Raw genomic sequence first — 17,016 nt, 5'->3', positions numbered from 1 at the left:
CACCATTATAGCGAAAGGACTTTTTGCGTAATCAGGTGGTTATAACTTTTAGTTCTTGCACTTCATCTCTGTTTTTCTGATGTGTTTTATATTTTTCGTTTCACTGTTTGGTAGCCAAGATATTTTCGTGGGTGTAAATGACTTTGTTTTCACAGCTCATATCTATATATAGCAGTTGTGTTTGAGGTGACGTCAAGAAGCACATCGCGATAATATTGCAAGGCCACGATCTTACGTATAAAGGGGGTGATTACGTGTAATGAAGTTTCGAGGAGTAGGTGTAGGTGGAATGCGTCTGGTACGCCAGCAGTTTTCCGCGAGTACAGTGCACTTGGCAAATCCATGACGGAACCTAGCTGCACAAGGCGATTAATTTGATTTTGAAAGCGACCGCTCTGACCTTGACATTCTGACTTCTGGCTATTTAACGGAGTGAAAAAAACGTCATTCAAGATTGGATCGATTGCTTTTAATCAGGGTGAAATCCTAGCGCCCGGGGAGTGTGCATTGACAAGTGTGCTTACCTTATCACTTAGAACAAAGATAGTTATTTCGTCAGTCTTTTTTGTGTAATATTCGTAAATATTCAAGGTACAATGAGACAATACCCTTTAAAGGAGCGTCGATTGATTTTTGTAGGTGATTAGAAAAAATACAAAATTTATGAGGAACAATATGTTTAGCACATTAACTGATACAAACAGAAAACGAAATAGATACAGTCCACGTAATATACTTGCCGCAAAAATGTAATACTTTCCAGACAGTTACAAATATTCTATTTCATCTTTGTACCCCCCCCCCCCCCCCACCTTTATCGGCCGGCATACATCGAAATATGAAAAAAAAAAAAAATCCACTGATGGTGTCACTGACGAGGGCCACCATCAATTTGATGCACACATAAAGGGAAAAGTCCATATCTAATAACGCTTTTTCGTTTATTAGGAAGACGCCATACTGTTTCGTGCACATCCAGTGGTGACGTTAAACTTAATGGAAATATAATGATTTATACAACACTTGATAATAAAACTTAAACGAAATGTGTAAATTCTCTTTACCTGTCATTCTCTTTGTTTTCTTTTGTGATGATCATGATGATACTGGTATAGGTGGTATATATACATTTATACTTAACCCGTTCCATACTAAATTCTGAAATTCCCATAGACTTAATACACAGGCCACCAAGTTCCCATATGGAACGGATTCAGAATGAAAAGTTCTCTTCCATCTATCATTCTCTGTCTCTCTGTCTCTCTTTTCGATCTTTGAAAATCTGTTGTATTTTTTTTTCATCACGGGGAGAGAAGACTTAGCCTGCTTTCCAAGATGTGGGCTGTTTTCTCTCACGTAAATCCTGTCTAATTCAATAGAAGCGTCAATCTGGGAGAGCATTAAAATCCTGCGAATTATACGCCAGCCCACGTCGAAAAGGGAATCGCGTCTACCGTTGAAACTTGGTCGGTTTCACGCGTTATCACATCACGTGCTGAAATACAATTTATACAACCAGATGAAAATGTATGCGTGTTGAAATGACCTCTCAAAATATGAATTTCTATGGACTCATTTGAATGCCCAGCAAGAAAAGACCCAGTCGCTCCTAATCTTTTAACATAGAGACGAATAATGCTAAGATGTGTATCTTACTGATATACCTACTTTGTAAATTATTTCTGTACGGTATCTTTTTTATTAACGGATTGCATTAAATCGGACATTCACATCTTAATATATCATATCACATCAGAAATTAATCATGGTGTATTCGAATGGGTTGTGCATTCATACTTTGAGAGCGATAATATTCTTGGTGCCCCAATTAAGAGACCATCTGGGAAGAGGGGATGTGAATTAATGGCCTTCGTTCCCCATGAACTGATGCTTTGGCCAAGTCTAGTGGAACAAAAAGTGTCGGAGCGGCCTAAAGAATTGGGAAACGGAATTCGAGTTACCGCACAATACAGAGGCGCCTAAATGCATTTTCACCCATTCGTCCTTGCCCTTCTTTGACGTTCAATCTCTTATTTCTTCTCATCTCTTCTCTCACACATTATGATATCCATTTTTTTTTTTTTGCAGAATGCGCTCTGGAATGTCAAAATGGCGGCACCCTGGACGAAGCTAACTGTCGGTGCACCTGTCCCCCTGGTTGGAGGGGACAGTCCTGTGAAAGTGAGTTAGTTTAGTCTTTTTTTATATATACAATTTGTCGTATGCCTGCCATCGATAAAAACGTCCTTCGTGAAATCTCTCAGTATTGTTTTATATAATATTCCATGATTGTCTTGAGCAAAACTATTGCAAGTTCACGTTATACGCTGTCTGTTGTAATTCAAGGCATCGAGGTTGCATTTTGACGTTCACATGTGGAATTTGTCGTCAGTTTCCCGTCAGTTTTTGCCATTATCATTTCTAGTACCATTGATATCATATTATGTACCATCAATGATATTATTGATATTATTGATAAAGACTGCCATTATCAAAATCATTATCTTTTTATTACACTCACCATTGATTACTACTATATGTACTCTCATTATTATTGTTATGATTATGATTATTTTCATTATTATTTATTATTATAGATATTGCTACTAAACTACTACTACTGCTACTACTGCTAGTAATAGTAGTAGTAGTGGTAGTAGTAGTAGTAGTAGTAGTAGTAGTAGTAGTAGTAGTAGTAGTAGTAGTAGTAGTAGTAGTTAGTAGTAGTAGTAGTAGCAGCAGCAGCAGCAGCAGTAGTAGTAGTAGTGGTAGTAGTATTATCATATCTCCATCGTCGTCGACCATTTCATAGCGTTGTTTGCTAACGCCAATTAACAGACCTTTTTCCTTTTCTGTCATTGTTAAATCTTAAAGATGACTTCCACTATGAGATCATTCACGAAATGCTACTATAATTGTCAATCCATCATTTCAGTTATGTAAGGGGTTACTTCTATTTCGTCTTGTCTCACTCTTGTCTCGGTCGCAGGCGTGTGCAACAACACACACGAGTGGTGCGGTAACGGCTGGCCCAAGTCGTGGTGCTTCGATGACAGCGACTCCAACGCAGTCGAAGACCTCTGCCCAGCGATGTGCGGAGTTTGTGGTGAGCGCACGTTTCCTATTGTATTCTACTCCGTGATTGTGACGTCATTGTGACATCATAAAGTCCGAACTGACTTCAAAAGGACTGTTTTTTGGGGTTTTTTCAAGGGAAGATTACAAATCGCATATCTATAAATTGCATAAAATCGTCTCTTTCGTCACACTGGTCCCTGAAATTGACCCCAAGACGGGTGACTGATGATGGCAGTGCTAATATTGAATTTTCAATTTCGTGCGAAAGTTGGCCCCGAACATGGTCAAAAACCAATCAACAGCCGAAGTAAGTATAATGCCTTCACGAATAACCCAATCTTAATACGCTCCATAGAGCCAAATTTGAAGACTTCCTTTTGCTCAACTTCGGGATCGTGTGACGCCTGCGTTACAAATTCATTATCGAGTCACTCTATCTAGCGGTCAATTGAAGTGAGAGATGATTAAAACGCATTGTCTAACGTCAAGTTACAAAGAAATCATTGCAACTTAGATTGCTTCAATTCTCGTTATTATTATAAATTTATTGTGTTTGATTTTTCGCCAGAGTGTGGAGGTCCGGCCTGTCAGAATGGGGGCACTAAATCCGATATAACGTGCCAGTGTGAATGTCCAGCCCCGTGGGGAGGTGACGATTGCTCAGGTATAGCGCCTTTCTTGCTTTCATAATAATCATCATTATTTTGTTGTCTTTTTAGTTTTACTTACATTTCTTCATCTGGAGAAATGTCAAGCTTTTTACCTTGTGTGTTTGTATAGAGACTTCATTTCCAAGAGGTTGTAAGTCCTTTAGCCTCCTGTCTGCAAGTATAACCTTCCTCAATAACATTGCAAACGGGTGGATCATTCCAAATGTTCCCTTCCACGCTAGTAGTCATCTATCTTTTTCTTTGCGTCAGATAATGATTAAATTGTCTGACGGTTCCACCGTGAACCATGATGAATTTTTTTCTTTAGCACACAGATACTAACATGACTAACGGTAGCAGTCATAATTATTGTCATGTCTAAAACTACTCATTACATCATCATTGTCATTCTGGAATTCATGTGATTTTATGTATATTATTAGGCAAAATTATACGCGAAGGTATCACATCAATACAAGTTCGAAGAGTGCCACTCAAATTATGTTGTTGAGCTGAAAGTCATTAATGCTGATTATTAAAGAAGTCTAATGGAATCGATGAATCTTTCGAAAGGTGCCCAAAGCCGTCGATCTGTTGCTTGCCTGCTGAAAGTGGTCATGTAAATTGAATTCGTACTTTTTTATGCCTGATCTCTAGTAAAGCAAAGCCGCAGCACCGCAGGTAACTAACTCTCTTCTCCCGATGTACAATTTGTCTGAAAACACTTTCTCTTGACTTACTTTCAACGACAGTTTATCAAATTGCATGACTTTCACTATAAGCAGCTACTTTTCGACTGATTTTATCCACTTCTCTGAACGACAACAAGAATGTATAAAGCATGATAAGGACCAGCTATTACAGTACTGGATGCATGCATGATCTGTCGTTCAGCCATAGGTTACTTAATTCTGTTATACGAGTATACAATTATGACTGGATATATTGAAAAGCAAATGCGCAATAGCTTGCCTGATCCAATGTCTCGAGTGCGCTGTTGCAATTGCATTTCATACGTTGTGCGTTGTTCGTATACATTCAACAATTTCGTCTTCTTGGATACCCGTGGTCCAATTGGGCGAGGGGATACAATTTGTTTGAGTGTGTATTTATATTTATTCGTTCATTATTCTGTTCTGTCTACTTTGAGCAAGGTAGCCCTTTCAGAGTTTATCAACTTTCAGTTTCGATTTCTTTTAATTTTTTTAAGGGGTCTTGCGTACAAAAGAAAAAAGAAACGCGAAATTTCAGAGAAATTAATAGAAACAATACAAAGTAAGATGATAATAAAAAATAGAATGTTTCTTTGATGAAAATGATACATAGTACAAATCAAGTGACACACTGATTAACGTATAAGAAGCACAAGAAAGCACAAGAAATGCATAAGTACTGAAATAATATAAAAATAAATGAGAAGTCTATCCGTCGTCTGCGTTGCATGCATATGCAACCGCCAACCGGCCACATTACGTTAGCCCAAATTGTCACGGGTCACAGACTAAAGAACTATAGACCTTGTAATTGGCAAAAATTAATAGAGGCACTATAGCTCCCCATATAGCGTTGTTGCAATGACATTATAGTTGTGGGTCTCTCCTATAGCAGCTGTGAATAAACCACGTGATGAAAAATGGTCACATGATCAAACTCAAGATAGACGACGCTTTATACCGGAGAGCGATGATGAAATAAATATCTGCAAATTTCTGTAGGTTTATGTGAAAGATCAGATTTTACCCCCAAGGAAAATAAAAGATCAGGATTGATTTAACCGTTTCATCTTAAAGAAAAAAAAAAGATGAGAAAAAGCGTTAGTGCCGCCGTTAAAGGGAAAATTTTGATGATACCAATGGAAAGTAGTGCGTCTTTCATTACTATCTCCGAATGCGTTTATATTATTTTTTATTCATCTGTTTATACATAATGTCTTGTTCTGTCTTATTTTCTTCTTACCACGTCTGATTACCACGTTTAGTTATATCTTCGCTTCTTCCTTTCTCTCTCACTTTCTTTACGATGTACTCATAGATTGAAGTCCAGCATGTAATCTATGTATTACCGGAACTTGACTCAGAGTTGACGATATCTATGCCATTCTTCATACTGATTTCTTCGGATACATTTATATCGTCATCTAGCATGGCTGAACTGATATATTTTGTGTAAAGTTATGCACTTTGGGAGGGACTCTTGTGTCTTATCGTTTCGGATAAACCTTCAGTTTTTGTTTTCGTTTTTATTTTGTTTTACTTTGTTTTGTGGTTTTAGGGATTCAGGGAGTTTGTTGTTGTTGTTTTTTTTTTTCTGGCAGTACATCGCTCAGTGCGTTATAGATTTCACACCTCATTATGAGATATCGATCTGTGTTTGATTGCGAAACAGCAGAGGTTCTCTGTTCGAGAGATACCTGAATGACTTGTTCGTGTCTGATCCATTAATGTATGATAAGGAGATGGTTCGCGCACAGCAGCGAAACTCATGATTTATGACGTATTTCGCTGGTGTCACGGTCATGTTAAGGAGGGGTCGATTTGCGCAGTGTGACGATGTCACGGCAGACGAGGGATTGATAGTCGTGGAAATCAGATCTGAAAGCGAATGACTTGAGCACCAGCCACCCGCCAGCGAAACTACCTGCGAATACAGAGAACACGTCTCCCATTTGTTATCGTGTTTCACTGACTGGCTATGTTCAATGCATGTTATCACCCAAGTTAAATGCTTTATTGCCTATAAAACTGGTTTTCTATTAAGACCAACTAGGAGAAAATTTGCGGATTAGTGACAAGTGATAAAATCGTATTTGCCAATTACATCCTTTTGAATGCCAGAAATAAAAACCCTGACATATCTGCCCTGTTAAACAACCAATGTGTCGAAAAGAAGAAAAGTCCTTGTTTGTTAAATGTACATGAAACGGCAATTTTTTCTATGTTTCTATGAAATAAAGTACTTTATTTCACATTGCCCTAATTTGGATTCCTTCGAAAATATATCAACTAGATTATTCTGGAATAAGTTGATGTTTCATGCTGAAGAAAAGAAGGAAAAGTGGCATAGGAGAAAGCGGCTGTTCATTGTTTGAAAAAAAAAAGGAGAAAATTGACTACAGACTTCAAGTAGTTACCAGACTATCAGACAATATATGGCAAAGATGAAGGCGGATTGACAAATCATACTCGATTTGAAATTTGAGCGTTCTCAACGGAAGACATGAGAAAACAATGCATGCAGAAGCCAGTGGCAAGGGGTGATAGCATGGAGCGGAGCCCCATGGTGGTAGCAAGCAGCTAGTCTTTTAACAGGTGAAATTACGCAGTGCAGCATGGGAAGATGTCACGCACCCAACGTGGTGATATATCACCAACAATACACCGACTGATCGTTACCCATCGATCACAGATAACCACATCGAAATGAAGTCCGCGATTACAATTTCATATTGCCCGACCACAGGTGTGTCGCTGAGATATGTTACGTCACAATGCCTTCGTTGCAGCAAGCCTGTAACAATGCGCACATCACAGAGATCACACGTTGCAGGCACACATTTTGTGTTAATCATCTCTCTTCACGAAACCGAAAATTAGACCTACAAACGTTTTGAAGTTTTTGCGCGGCGTCGATATCTTAGAAGGCATAATGATTTTCTGCTAGAATACTGAATGGTAGCGTATGTTCAAACAGCCATTTTAATACTCAACGATCGCCTTTTGTGGCATCGCGCGCGAGCTCACGCAGGATATTGTTAATCCATAAAAATTCAATATTTTGCAAATATCGTTCATTACGAACTCGCACTCGCAACTGCTTTATTTTGTGAGACTGATCATTCGAACAAATTATTAGAGCACCATAATGACTCATAAACACCGACCGTTTTTTTTTTTTCATTTAATTTATGAAAGAACATTGTACGCAGGGGCGGATCTAGGAATTCTGTAAAGGGGGGCGGGGCGCAAGTAATATTTCTGGTGCCGCTTTCGGGTTTCATTTCATTTTTGTTTTTAACGAAAAATAAAGGGGGTGTGTGCCGGTAGCGCCCCCCTCTGGATCCGCCACTGGTACGTCTGTACAGTAGTATGCCCACGTCAAGAAGTCATTGGGGTAAACAACCGTGCGCAAAGCACACATTGTTACACTAACAAACAAACAAACTAAAATTTCATATGATAAGTAGATTGCGGTTATTATGACAATAATAGTAGGAGAACCAAAATCACCCAAATGAAGCTTGGAAGTCAGTCAACACGGGGGCTTCCGATCACATCCACTCATTTCGTTTAGTGCACCTCTGGGAACGATTCTACTCCGGGCCCCGGGGTGATTTTAGGCCTACAGCGATGACGCCCCTTACGAGATCTCCATCTAGCTCCTTCTCCTCCGCTTCCGTCAGTGAGGTCGCTATCCTTCACAAGAACTGACCTCGATCATGTTCTCCATTATGACGTCACAGAGGGGTGATCTAATTAACCAACTCTGCAGCAAGTTGTTGTTTTTTTTATGGAAAATGGGGAAAAAATGGGCCGTAGGTATTGAAAATAATTTTCCCCAGCCAGTGCTGATATCAAATCAGACGATATCATAAACAAATCGAGCGATATCATTATTTAAAACTATTCTAATTAAAGATCTCCACGAGATATTTCGTAATGATAATTATTGTCTCAGTAGAGGAGCTCATTTTTCGCTCATTTTTGCTCTAGATATTCCCTGTGATTTATTAATATAGGGTTATATATAGAGAACCTAAAAGCGAGCTTCCTGTACGATATTTAATCATTCACCATGTTCTCTGCTCTGACCTTATTGTTGAAAAACAAACACAAAAATCAAGAACAGGCTTACATTATGTTCTGTAAAACATTTAACATGGTTAATTTCAGTCGCCTCTGATCGCTGCGGTTTAGATAGTAACCATACGGATCGTTTCATTATACAGCCAACAACACAAACTTGGCAAGTTTCACGTCACGCTGTACGACGCTATGCGTCCCCGTTCTCTATCGGAGACCAAAGTGACCCCGCCCCCCTGCAATCAAGATGCGGCATTCGTCGGATGCCTGGCGCATATCGTGCGGCAGGATGCCGTCTTCAAACGCGCATAGCGCGCGTTCCTTCCTTCGATAGCGCCGTCTAACCGTTGCCTTACAAGTCTGGTGTTGTTCGAGATACAAGACAAAGCGCCCCTTTCGACGGCTCGACAGCTCCTAGTCAATTACGCGGTGATTGACCTCCACCTCCCAGATGCGTGGACTTACGATAACTTAAAGGTATAGCTGTGATGTAGTAGCTCCATGATCGCCTATTGCTGTACCGCCTTGATATAGCATTGGGTCTCCTGATCTCTGCAGCGTCGGGAAAGCCCAAGCATACGCAGTAATGAGGACAGCCCCTAGTATCAGACAGGCTGCAGCTGTCGTGGTCGAGGCCGCAGGAGGTTACGATCTGGGTCATTCTTCTTCCAGGAAGATGGAAATCAAGCACTTTACAAGACCTAACCCGTTTAGAAACAAAGGCACACGTGTCACGACGATCACGATACCGATAGCATTTGGGGACATACGAGTTGGTTTCGCAGAGAAGCGGCGCTCTCGGTTTTAATGCACAGGACCTTGTAAAGTTTGGTTCCATCAAGTTGTAATTTAGCGATATGAAGTTGATATGGGAATACTCATTGAATTTATGCATCATCGCGCTAAGCGTAAATTGTTACAAATTTCTGTGCAGTGTCAGTTCCATTCTGCATAAACCTCGTAACTAGTCTTTTCGATTGGCATAAAGTCAAGCTACCTTTGAAGGAACAGACCGCATACATTCGCGATCGTCATCCAAGACCTCCAATGCATGACGTTTTGTTCTTGGCAGTTATAGAGTCCCGATGAGCAAATTTTCGTACCCGGTTATCAAACCTTTTCAACCGAGACGAGGTTCGTCCCGCCTGCTTGTCTATTATGCCTATGATTTATCCCGCGCGCATCATAGGGGAATATGACTCAAAAAAAGAAAAGAAAATGGTTAAATGAGGTAAATTTCCGACTTCTGCTGTACCTTGAAGAGTCTAAGGACGAGGACAACGCTCATGGACCTTCCGCTGCCCCGTGTCTCATTCCTTACCCGAATGTAAACGGAATGAATGGAAACTGCGTAAATGAATGAATACAATGTCTGTTTAAAAAAGAGATGTCTTTTCCCGAACATATACAGAATAAATAAAAAATGCGTGAATATCTTAATAAATGTTTGTTTCGATAAGAAGGTGAATGACTAGATGAATAAATAAATGGAAACGATGAAATAGCTCATATTTTCAGTGCGCTCTCTCGAGAGCTTAGATGCTTAAGATGTCGCATAAACATAAAGTCTCCACACAGTGTCAAAGGTTGACGAGGTCCATATGTCCAAATGTAGCGTACGGGAAGTGGTGGTGAGCTCTTTAGATGTGTGTTAAGGATTCATTACAGAGTTTTATCAATAATTTCTTTTGCTGAAAGAACATGACTAAGCATTTATATGTTTGACTATTAGTATCCTGGTGAGCATCGATACAATGTTTCTATGGTTACGATGCGTTTCCAGCATAAATTATCATAAGTTACAGCGAGATAAAGTCATTTCAGATTGGCAACCCGTGTTTCTTTGATAAGAAACCACCTCATTTTTGTCTTTTTTCGCTCTTGTGCCATACATATGATTCTTTCCCATCGATGGCCAGTGAAGCGACTTTCATAATTCGATGATTATGTCAATTCACAATTCGAAAGATCAGTATTATACATGTACATGATTGCATAACCGAGTCCCCCTATACGTGAATGAAAGATGTATAATTATTTAGATTCTTGTTACACCACAGTTGAACGCTAGTTCGGTCCTTTGTTTTAAAAAGAAAAAGACAAAAAAGTAACATTGTTTTATACTCACTAGTAACACGGGGGGGGGGGACGAAGAAGAAATCAGAATTCTATATGTAAGTCTCGGTATAGTTTTTTTTTTTTCACAAAGAAATTTTATTCATATAAACTGTCGGCATAGTTGATCAGACTGCAGGGTGTGCACCTCTGTCAACGACAGCTGCCATTCAAGGGAAATTGAGAATAACAATGAATTGGAACCAGAGCTATAAAGATTGGTTATGATGGATTGTCTGTATCTTGTGTTGAGTGGTATTAACTCGTTACGTCGCTATCATGATTGCTGTCTCGGTTCTCCCCCATCTAGCTTGCAGCATTAAATGCGTTCATGGCACGATGGATGACGAAACCTGCTCGTGTACGTGTGATGACGGCTGGACGGGCATGACATGTTCAGGTAAGATGCTTGGTTACAGAATCTATCACGTCCCAGAATTATAATTTCTGTGATTATACTTCTCTATCTTTGTATCACAATAAACTGTCCATTGCTACTGTTTCATAAAAATGTATGTTTAGAGAAAATCTCTTTCATTGTAACCATTTGTTAGATTTCGTTCTGATGTTGTTCATATTTGATGAATTCAACCATTTCTAGTGACTTTCTTTTTTTCATTCCGCGTAAAATACGCTGTCATTCGGAGATGGGGATTTCGGGTGTACGTCACGTGTTCGACACCCACGAGTAATACAGCCAACAAGTCATACAAGCCATGAGCCATCCCCCGAGTCATACAGTCATGAGTTTGACACTAAACAGGCCCACGAGACCAACACATCATGAAGCCCCGTGTCGTGATGTCGAACTCGTGGACTGTTTACCTATAGTGTCGAACTCATAGGCCTTATTTGCCTAGTGCCGCACTCATGGGTTGTATGACTCGTGGGCTGTATGATTCATGGACCTTCTTTTCAATGTCGAACTCATGGGCTGTATGACACCATGGGTGTCGGATTCCTGAGATGATTTCTACCCTTTCGGTAAATTGCATCCTCCTGGAAAAATTTTTCTTTAATGTCAATGAAAGTGTCAATGTATATATGCCTACTTGTTATGACAATGTATGTTTGATGCATTTCGGAACGTTTGCTCGTGGTAAAAATCGTACACACACATACACACACACACACACACAAATACGGTTAACTGTCACACTATATCCATGGAGGTGGAATCTACTCCTCTGGTCTATCAGTGAGATGGGTTCGCTTGAACGGATGCACGTCACGAGTTCAACGCCAATGAGTCGTTAAGCCCACGAGTTATACAGCCCACGAGCTAGACACTAAAAGAATAAGGCCCATGAGCACATCAAGTAAAATAGGCCCACGAGCTATACGGTCCACCAGGTCGACATTATGCATAGATCTATAAGGTCCATGAGCTCGACACTAGGAAAACAAGGCCTACGAGTTCGACAAGAGGCAAAAAAGCCCCGTGAGACGGACTTTTTACGCATTGTCGGTCTCGTGGGACTTATTTGCCTTGTGGCGAGCTCATGGACCAAATTTGCCTAGCGTCGAGTTCATGGGCTTTATTTGCCTAGTTTCGAACCGATGGGCCTTTTTCCTCGCGTGGAGCTCGTGGGCTGTATGACTCGCGTGTGCCGAGCTCGTAGGATGACCCCGTTTGAACACATATTATGACATGGTGAGCCGGGCGTATCTAGCTACGTCAGTTGCTTGACAAAATAATTTAAGATATAGTCATGATGACAGCACTTTATGAAATAAAATGTTCCATCACTATACGTAAAGAAGTAAAGTCGTACGTCCTAAGTCTTAAATGTCTGGTCTGTTAGTGAGGTAACTCGCTGTATAGAATCGACAGATTAAAAAGAGCGGGTTTTCTAATTGAATATAATTAATCATTCCAAGATCTGATAGCTTATGTTTATATGAGTGAATTTTTTTTTCTAACGTGCTGATTTTGATTCAACATTTTGATGGCTTACAGATCTTACGCATTCTATTCCCGACCATTACTCTAAAGATTTACTTCTTCGGAGCGCTAAAAACCATGGATGCCAGATTCGTGGATTTTCTCACCAGAAAGAGCAGACTTTGCATTTTTTCAAAGAATTAATAATATACAGACCACTTGCCACTGTAGTAGCTGCGGGACAGATATGTCCCTTTCACATACGCCGATAAGACCCTGTGAATTCTTAGAGTAATAGAGGATCGGAATCGGAATCCGCAATGCGTGCGCGTCTGTGGAAACCCGAGCAGATGGATTGGAAAGCTATAGGAAGTACGTAGCAGGATAGGAGTCACTGTGAGGTGGCTTGAAACAGTAATGAATCTGGGCAGGTGAAATGTCAAGGACTTAGAGTCTGTCTCCAAAACATGGACTGATCGTCTCGGACAGATGCAGGAGTTTCACAAGATCAGACCTTACCTATTATTATTACTCGTATGTATGTGTATGGTTCTATCAATCATGTGTGTATGTGTATGTCTGTCTGTCTGCCTGCTTGTCGGTCTGTGTGTTTATTTGTTTGTTTGTGTGTGTATGTTTACCACCTGAAAAGGGTTGTGCTCCTTTACAGTCCATCATTTCTTCTCTGCCAGTGAGAATCTCATACAAAATTTGGCCTTTATTATTGTCGAAGAAAAGGAGAACTTTAAGCCACATTTTCCCCCCTTCAACGCAGCATGACATGCAGCAGGTATCCACAGTGACTGGCATTGATATCCAAAGGGTAGTCTTGTTAAGAAAAAGTCCTGAATTCCAAACAGTCTTGGGTTAAGGAAAAGGCAAAGAGCTTGTAAAGATAGAGGTCAGGTATACTGTTGACTAGGTACTTATCGAATTGTAGTGAATTTAATGTTGCTATTCTTCCCTTTAAGCAATCGCTCAATGAATTAAGTACATCAACGGGAGAGGCCTCAGTTTTATTGAGATGGATCTTTTGGCGTGAAGACATATTTAAAGCGGCACTCAATTATTTTTTTTTCAGTTCAAAGTAATACTTTACCCTTTACGTGAATAAAACAATCACAAGCAATTAGATTAAAAATCACACGCAACTTTTACAGAGACTCAACCAAACTTAATGATGTACGTGCGTCCACCCTGCTACCTACCTTTATTCCCTTTACATGTGGAGGCCTTGACAGCTATTGCGATTGTGTTAGTAATGCAAACAAACTGAGTTCATATACAAAATAGCATGATGATGTTGTTTATTTACGTCACCGCCTGTTGCGTGCTTATTGTTCCTCTTAAATGCGTAACACACAGAGGTTTTTTTTTTTTATTATTTCATAATTCCTCTCACTTTTTTCAACCAAGACATTGACAAGAAATACTTCGTCATTTTGATACCTGCATTGACGATTCCCCGCTCTACCTCTCAGCAACTTTCAATTCATCACGAAAACGTTAAGGTCCAAGGAACCGGAGTCATAAAAGCTGTCAGGTCTCATTTCCTGACATACAGGGCTCATCAAGGCCGCCAATCATGAGGGCCCCGATGCATAAAACAAGCTCCAATTATCATTCTTCGTTGGAGACTGAAACAATAATTCATCTAGCACTCTCATTGTTAGTTTACTCTATGGTGTAGCAAATCGTGATTCCGTTCTCAATTGATATATTCCGAGTTCAAATTCAACGAGAACGTATATTCTGTGAAATCTATTAGCTTTAGATTTCTGTGCAACTTGGATGTTGTGCTAAACATTCGATCTAAGACCTTGCCCTTCTCTCTGAATAATTCTGTCGCTGTTATTATTTATTAGTTATTATTAGTTATTATTGATTATTTACACGCGTTTTTTCTTCGCTGAATGTTCCATACTCGGGTGTAATGTAGGTCAGGGACGTGCTGCCACACACCTCCAGCCACGCGTGGTAGCGCCACGGGTTAAACCGATAGGGCCCATTTCGCATTCCTGCGGAGCGAACTTGAACCTCGGCTCAACAGTGGTACACATAATCTTGATGATTTCAAACTGTCACTCTTTGCGTGATTTGTCGCCACGCTATAGGTCGCATCTTTCATCGACCAACAGCAGAGCAGACGCCCACTTCTTGGCTTGGTACTGACTGCTATGCAGTTTGTTGCGGTGTATTTAGCCTCTCCGGTCCATCGCTCATTGGACAGAAAATGGCTGGTCGCATCTTGGAGTAAACACCTTGAACTTTAACAAGATAACTGGAAATTCCACGAAAACCTCACCAATTTAGGAAGTAAATCGAGATTAATCAAACAATAGTAGCTCGTACGATACAGGTGGATTCGAGTTCCACTCTTATTTCTCCCTATAGTTCATAATGTCGGGGCCGTTCGCTGATTTTTGTTTTTGTTTTTCATTCAGCCTGGTTTTGTGTGAACTCCTGCTTCAAGGATATAAAAGTATATCATGTGTGCCAGGTTAACATACCTTAATGGCATGACGCCAGTGGGCTGTGAGAAGTTATTCCTATCTTATTTAGTGTGGTTGTTATCCCTCGTTATCCTTTTCTTATCTTCAAATCATGTCAATTACTGATCGCAGCAGAAAGAGCAAACGAACTGATGCGCAATTCAATGGCGTTGAGAAATTAAATGACGAGTCTTCGAGATTTCCATGATGAAATCTACTAACTACAAGTTTAGCACAAGCACTGAAAACAAATTGAGCAGGCAGGTACCTGGGCAAAATGTAATACAACGGACAACCAGGCACCAAGGCAAATGATGGCAAGTCTTAATTATATAACTGGCAGCGAATGAAGGAGGTAGAGCTGGGATTCAACACGGCAGAGATCAATTTGGCATCGCATTTAAATAAATATCCCGATGCTGTCGGAATCTGTCTAAGGCTAATCCCCGATGTTCCGTCGCTCATCTTTCAAATCACCCGCGTTAATTAATAAAATGAACTTACATAATCAGTCCGGATAATCGTTAATTTTCGTGTGGACCCTCGGCCCACGTTCCTTTTAATCATCTTGGAGGGATCGGCATCGCCGATGCTAAAATGGAAGTAGCGTTCCGTAACATTGTGGTGAACTAACTAGCTCCGTGCGTTCTGATTAAACCTGAACTCAGTCGCTCCATCATGCCTAAGTTAAAGTTATCCCTGATGTGGTGTGGAAGAAGGAATTAGTCAGTTCGCGGCAGGAATCCAATGGAAAGCTTCCAAACAAACATCACAGAGCGGTGGAAACTGATAGGGGTCGTGCTTGCCAAATCCCAGCTGGAGTTTGGGGAGTTTGGACTTGTGTCATATGGTGCCCAGACGGCCGGGGAAACGTTACAAATTGAAGTCTGATCGCTGACACGTGTTTCCGATGGAAAATAGAAAGTTTAAAGACAATCATCAACAACAACGTTTATCATTGTGCAATGCCTGTCATAAAACTTAGATATTGAAACCCTCCTAACCAAATTAAAGTAGGCATTTTGCGCTGTCATTAAACATGATACCGATTTTTTTTTTCCTACATTGAAACTAAAAAAGTTAGGTATGCACACTCATTATCAAGATCATGCTTTTTGTTCGATGCAGCAACTACAACCGACCCATATAATTATGTGAATCTCGTCACTTCTTGTTTTTATCCAACATATTGATTTAAAAAAAAAAAAAAATGTGTTTCATAATTTATGAATCGTGTTTGATGAAGATTTGTGGGAAAATACAACGGAAACTTGATATTGGAACTGGAACGGGAAATGAGGAGACCCACAGTGAATTCTTTCTCTTCCATCCCGTCTCATAATCGTGTATCAGTGATTGGTGAGCACTGTTTGAGATTATTCATGTCGTGACGAACGTTGTTCTATTTTGTTTTTCTTTGTCACATCCAGAGACTTGCGAAGACAAACACGACCTCTGCAACAAGGGATGGTTCAGTCCATGGTGTACTGAGGAGTACCCGTACGTCCTCGACAACTGTCCAGCCATGTGTGGACTCTGCAGTAAGTCCAACTGACCAGTATTCCAACTGACCAGTAGGCCTAATCCCTTCATATTTATTTTCTTCCATCTCTCTAGTCGAACAGATGAACGTTCGTTCATGAAATGAGTGGATCGAATTTATCGGTTTCGCAAGGCTGGTTTGTTTTGTTGTTATTCTAATTGAAGTTTGACTTGTTTTGTTTTTGAGTGGGGAGTGCCAGATCGTTTATTAGTACCTAGATCATCTCTTAATACCCAGACAAATATTCATGGCCCACGGAGCCACTAATTAAAGAAACAGAGTAGCCCACTTATATTAAAGAGAGGTATCTGGTGGTTTAATTTCCCTTGCTGTAAATGAATTGCACAAAATGTTGAAACAAGGAATGGATGCCTTCTCCGTGACCTTCTGGCTGGAGGCTGCAGCTGCAATTAAATTCAAAATGCTTCTTCGATTATTATCTTCAAAGCTTCAC

The 17,016-nt window shown here is 40.2% G+C and overlaps 1 protein-coding gene across 1 annotated transcript in view; it reads left to right on the top strand.

Annotated features, from left to right (window-relative positions):
* LOC140232573 (uncharacterized) overlaps positions 1-17,016 on the top strand; it is a 77,111-nt gene that overhangs the window by 49,236 nt on the left and 10,859 nt on the right. The window contains exons 7-11 of the mRNA XM_072312667.1: positions 2,089-2,181; positions 2,990-3,106; positions 3,647-3,742; positions 10,953-11,042; positions 16,450-16,560. Coding sequence (XP_072168768.1) covers positions 2,089-2,181; positions 2,990-3,106; positions 3,647-3,742; positions 10,953-11,042; positions 16,450-16,560 — 507 coding nt within the window. The remainder of the gene's footprint in view (positions 1-2,088; positions 2,182-2,989; positions 3,107-3,646; positions 3,743-10,952; positions 11,043-16,449; positions 16,561-17,016) is intronic.

Source organism: Diadema setosum, chromosome 9, assembly GCF_964275005.1.
Source record: "Diadema setosum chromosome 9, eeDiaSeto1, whole genome shotgun sequence".
NCBI classification, from domain to species: domain Eukaryota; kingdom Metazoa; phylum Echinodermata; class Echinoidea; order Diadematoida; family Diadematidae; genus Diadema; species Diadema setosum.
This window is presented reverse-complemented; position numbering and strand designations above follow the sequence as displayed.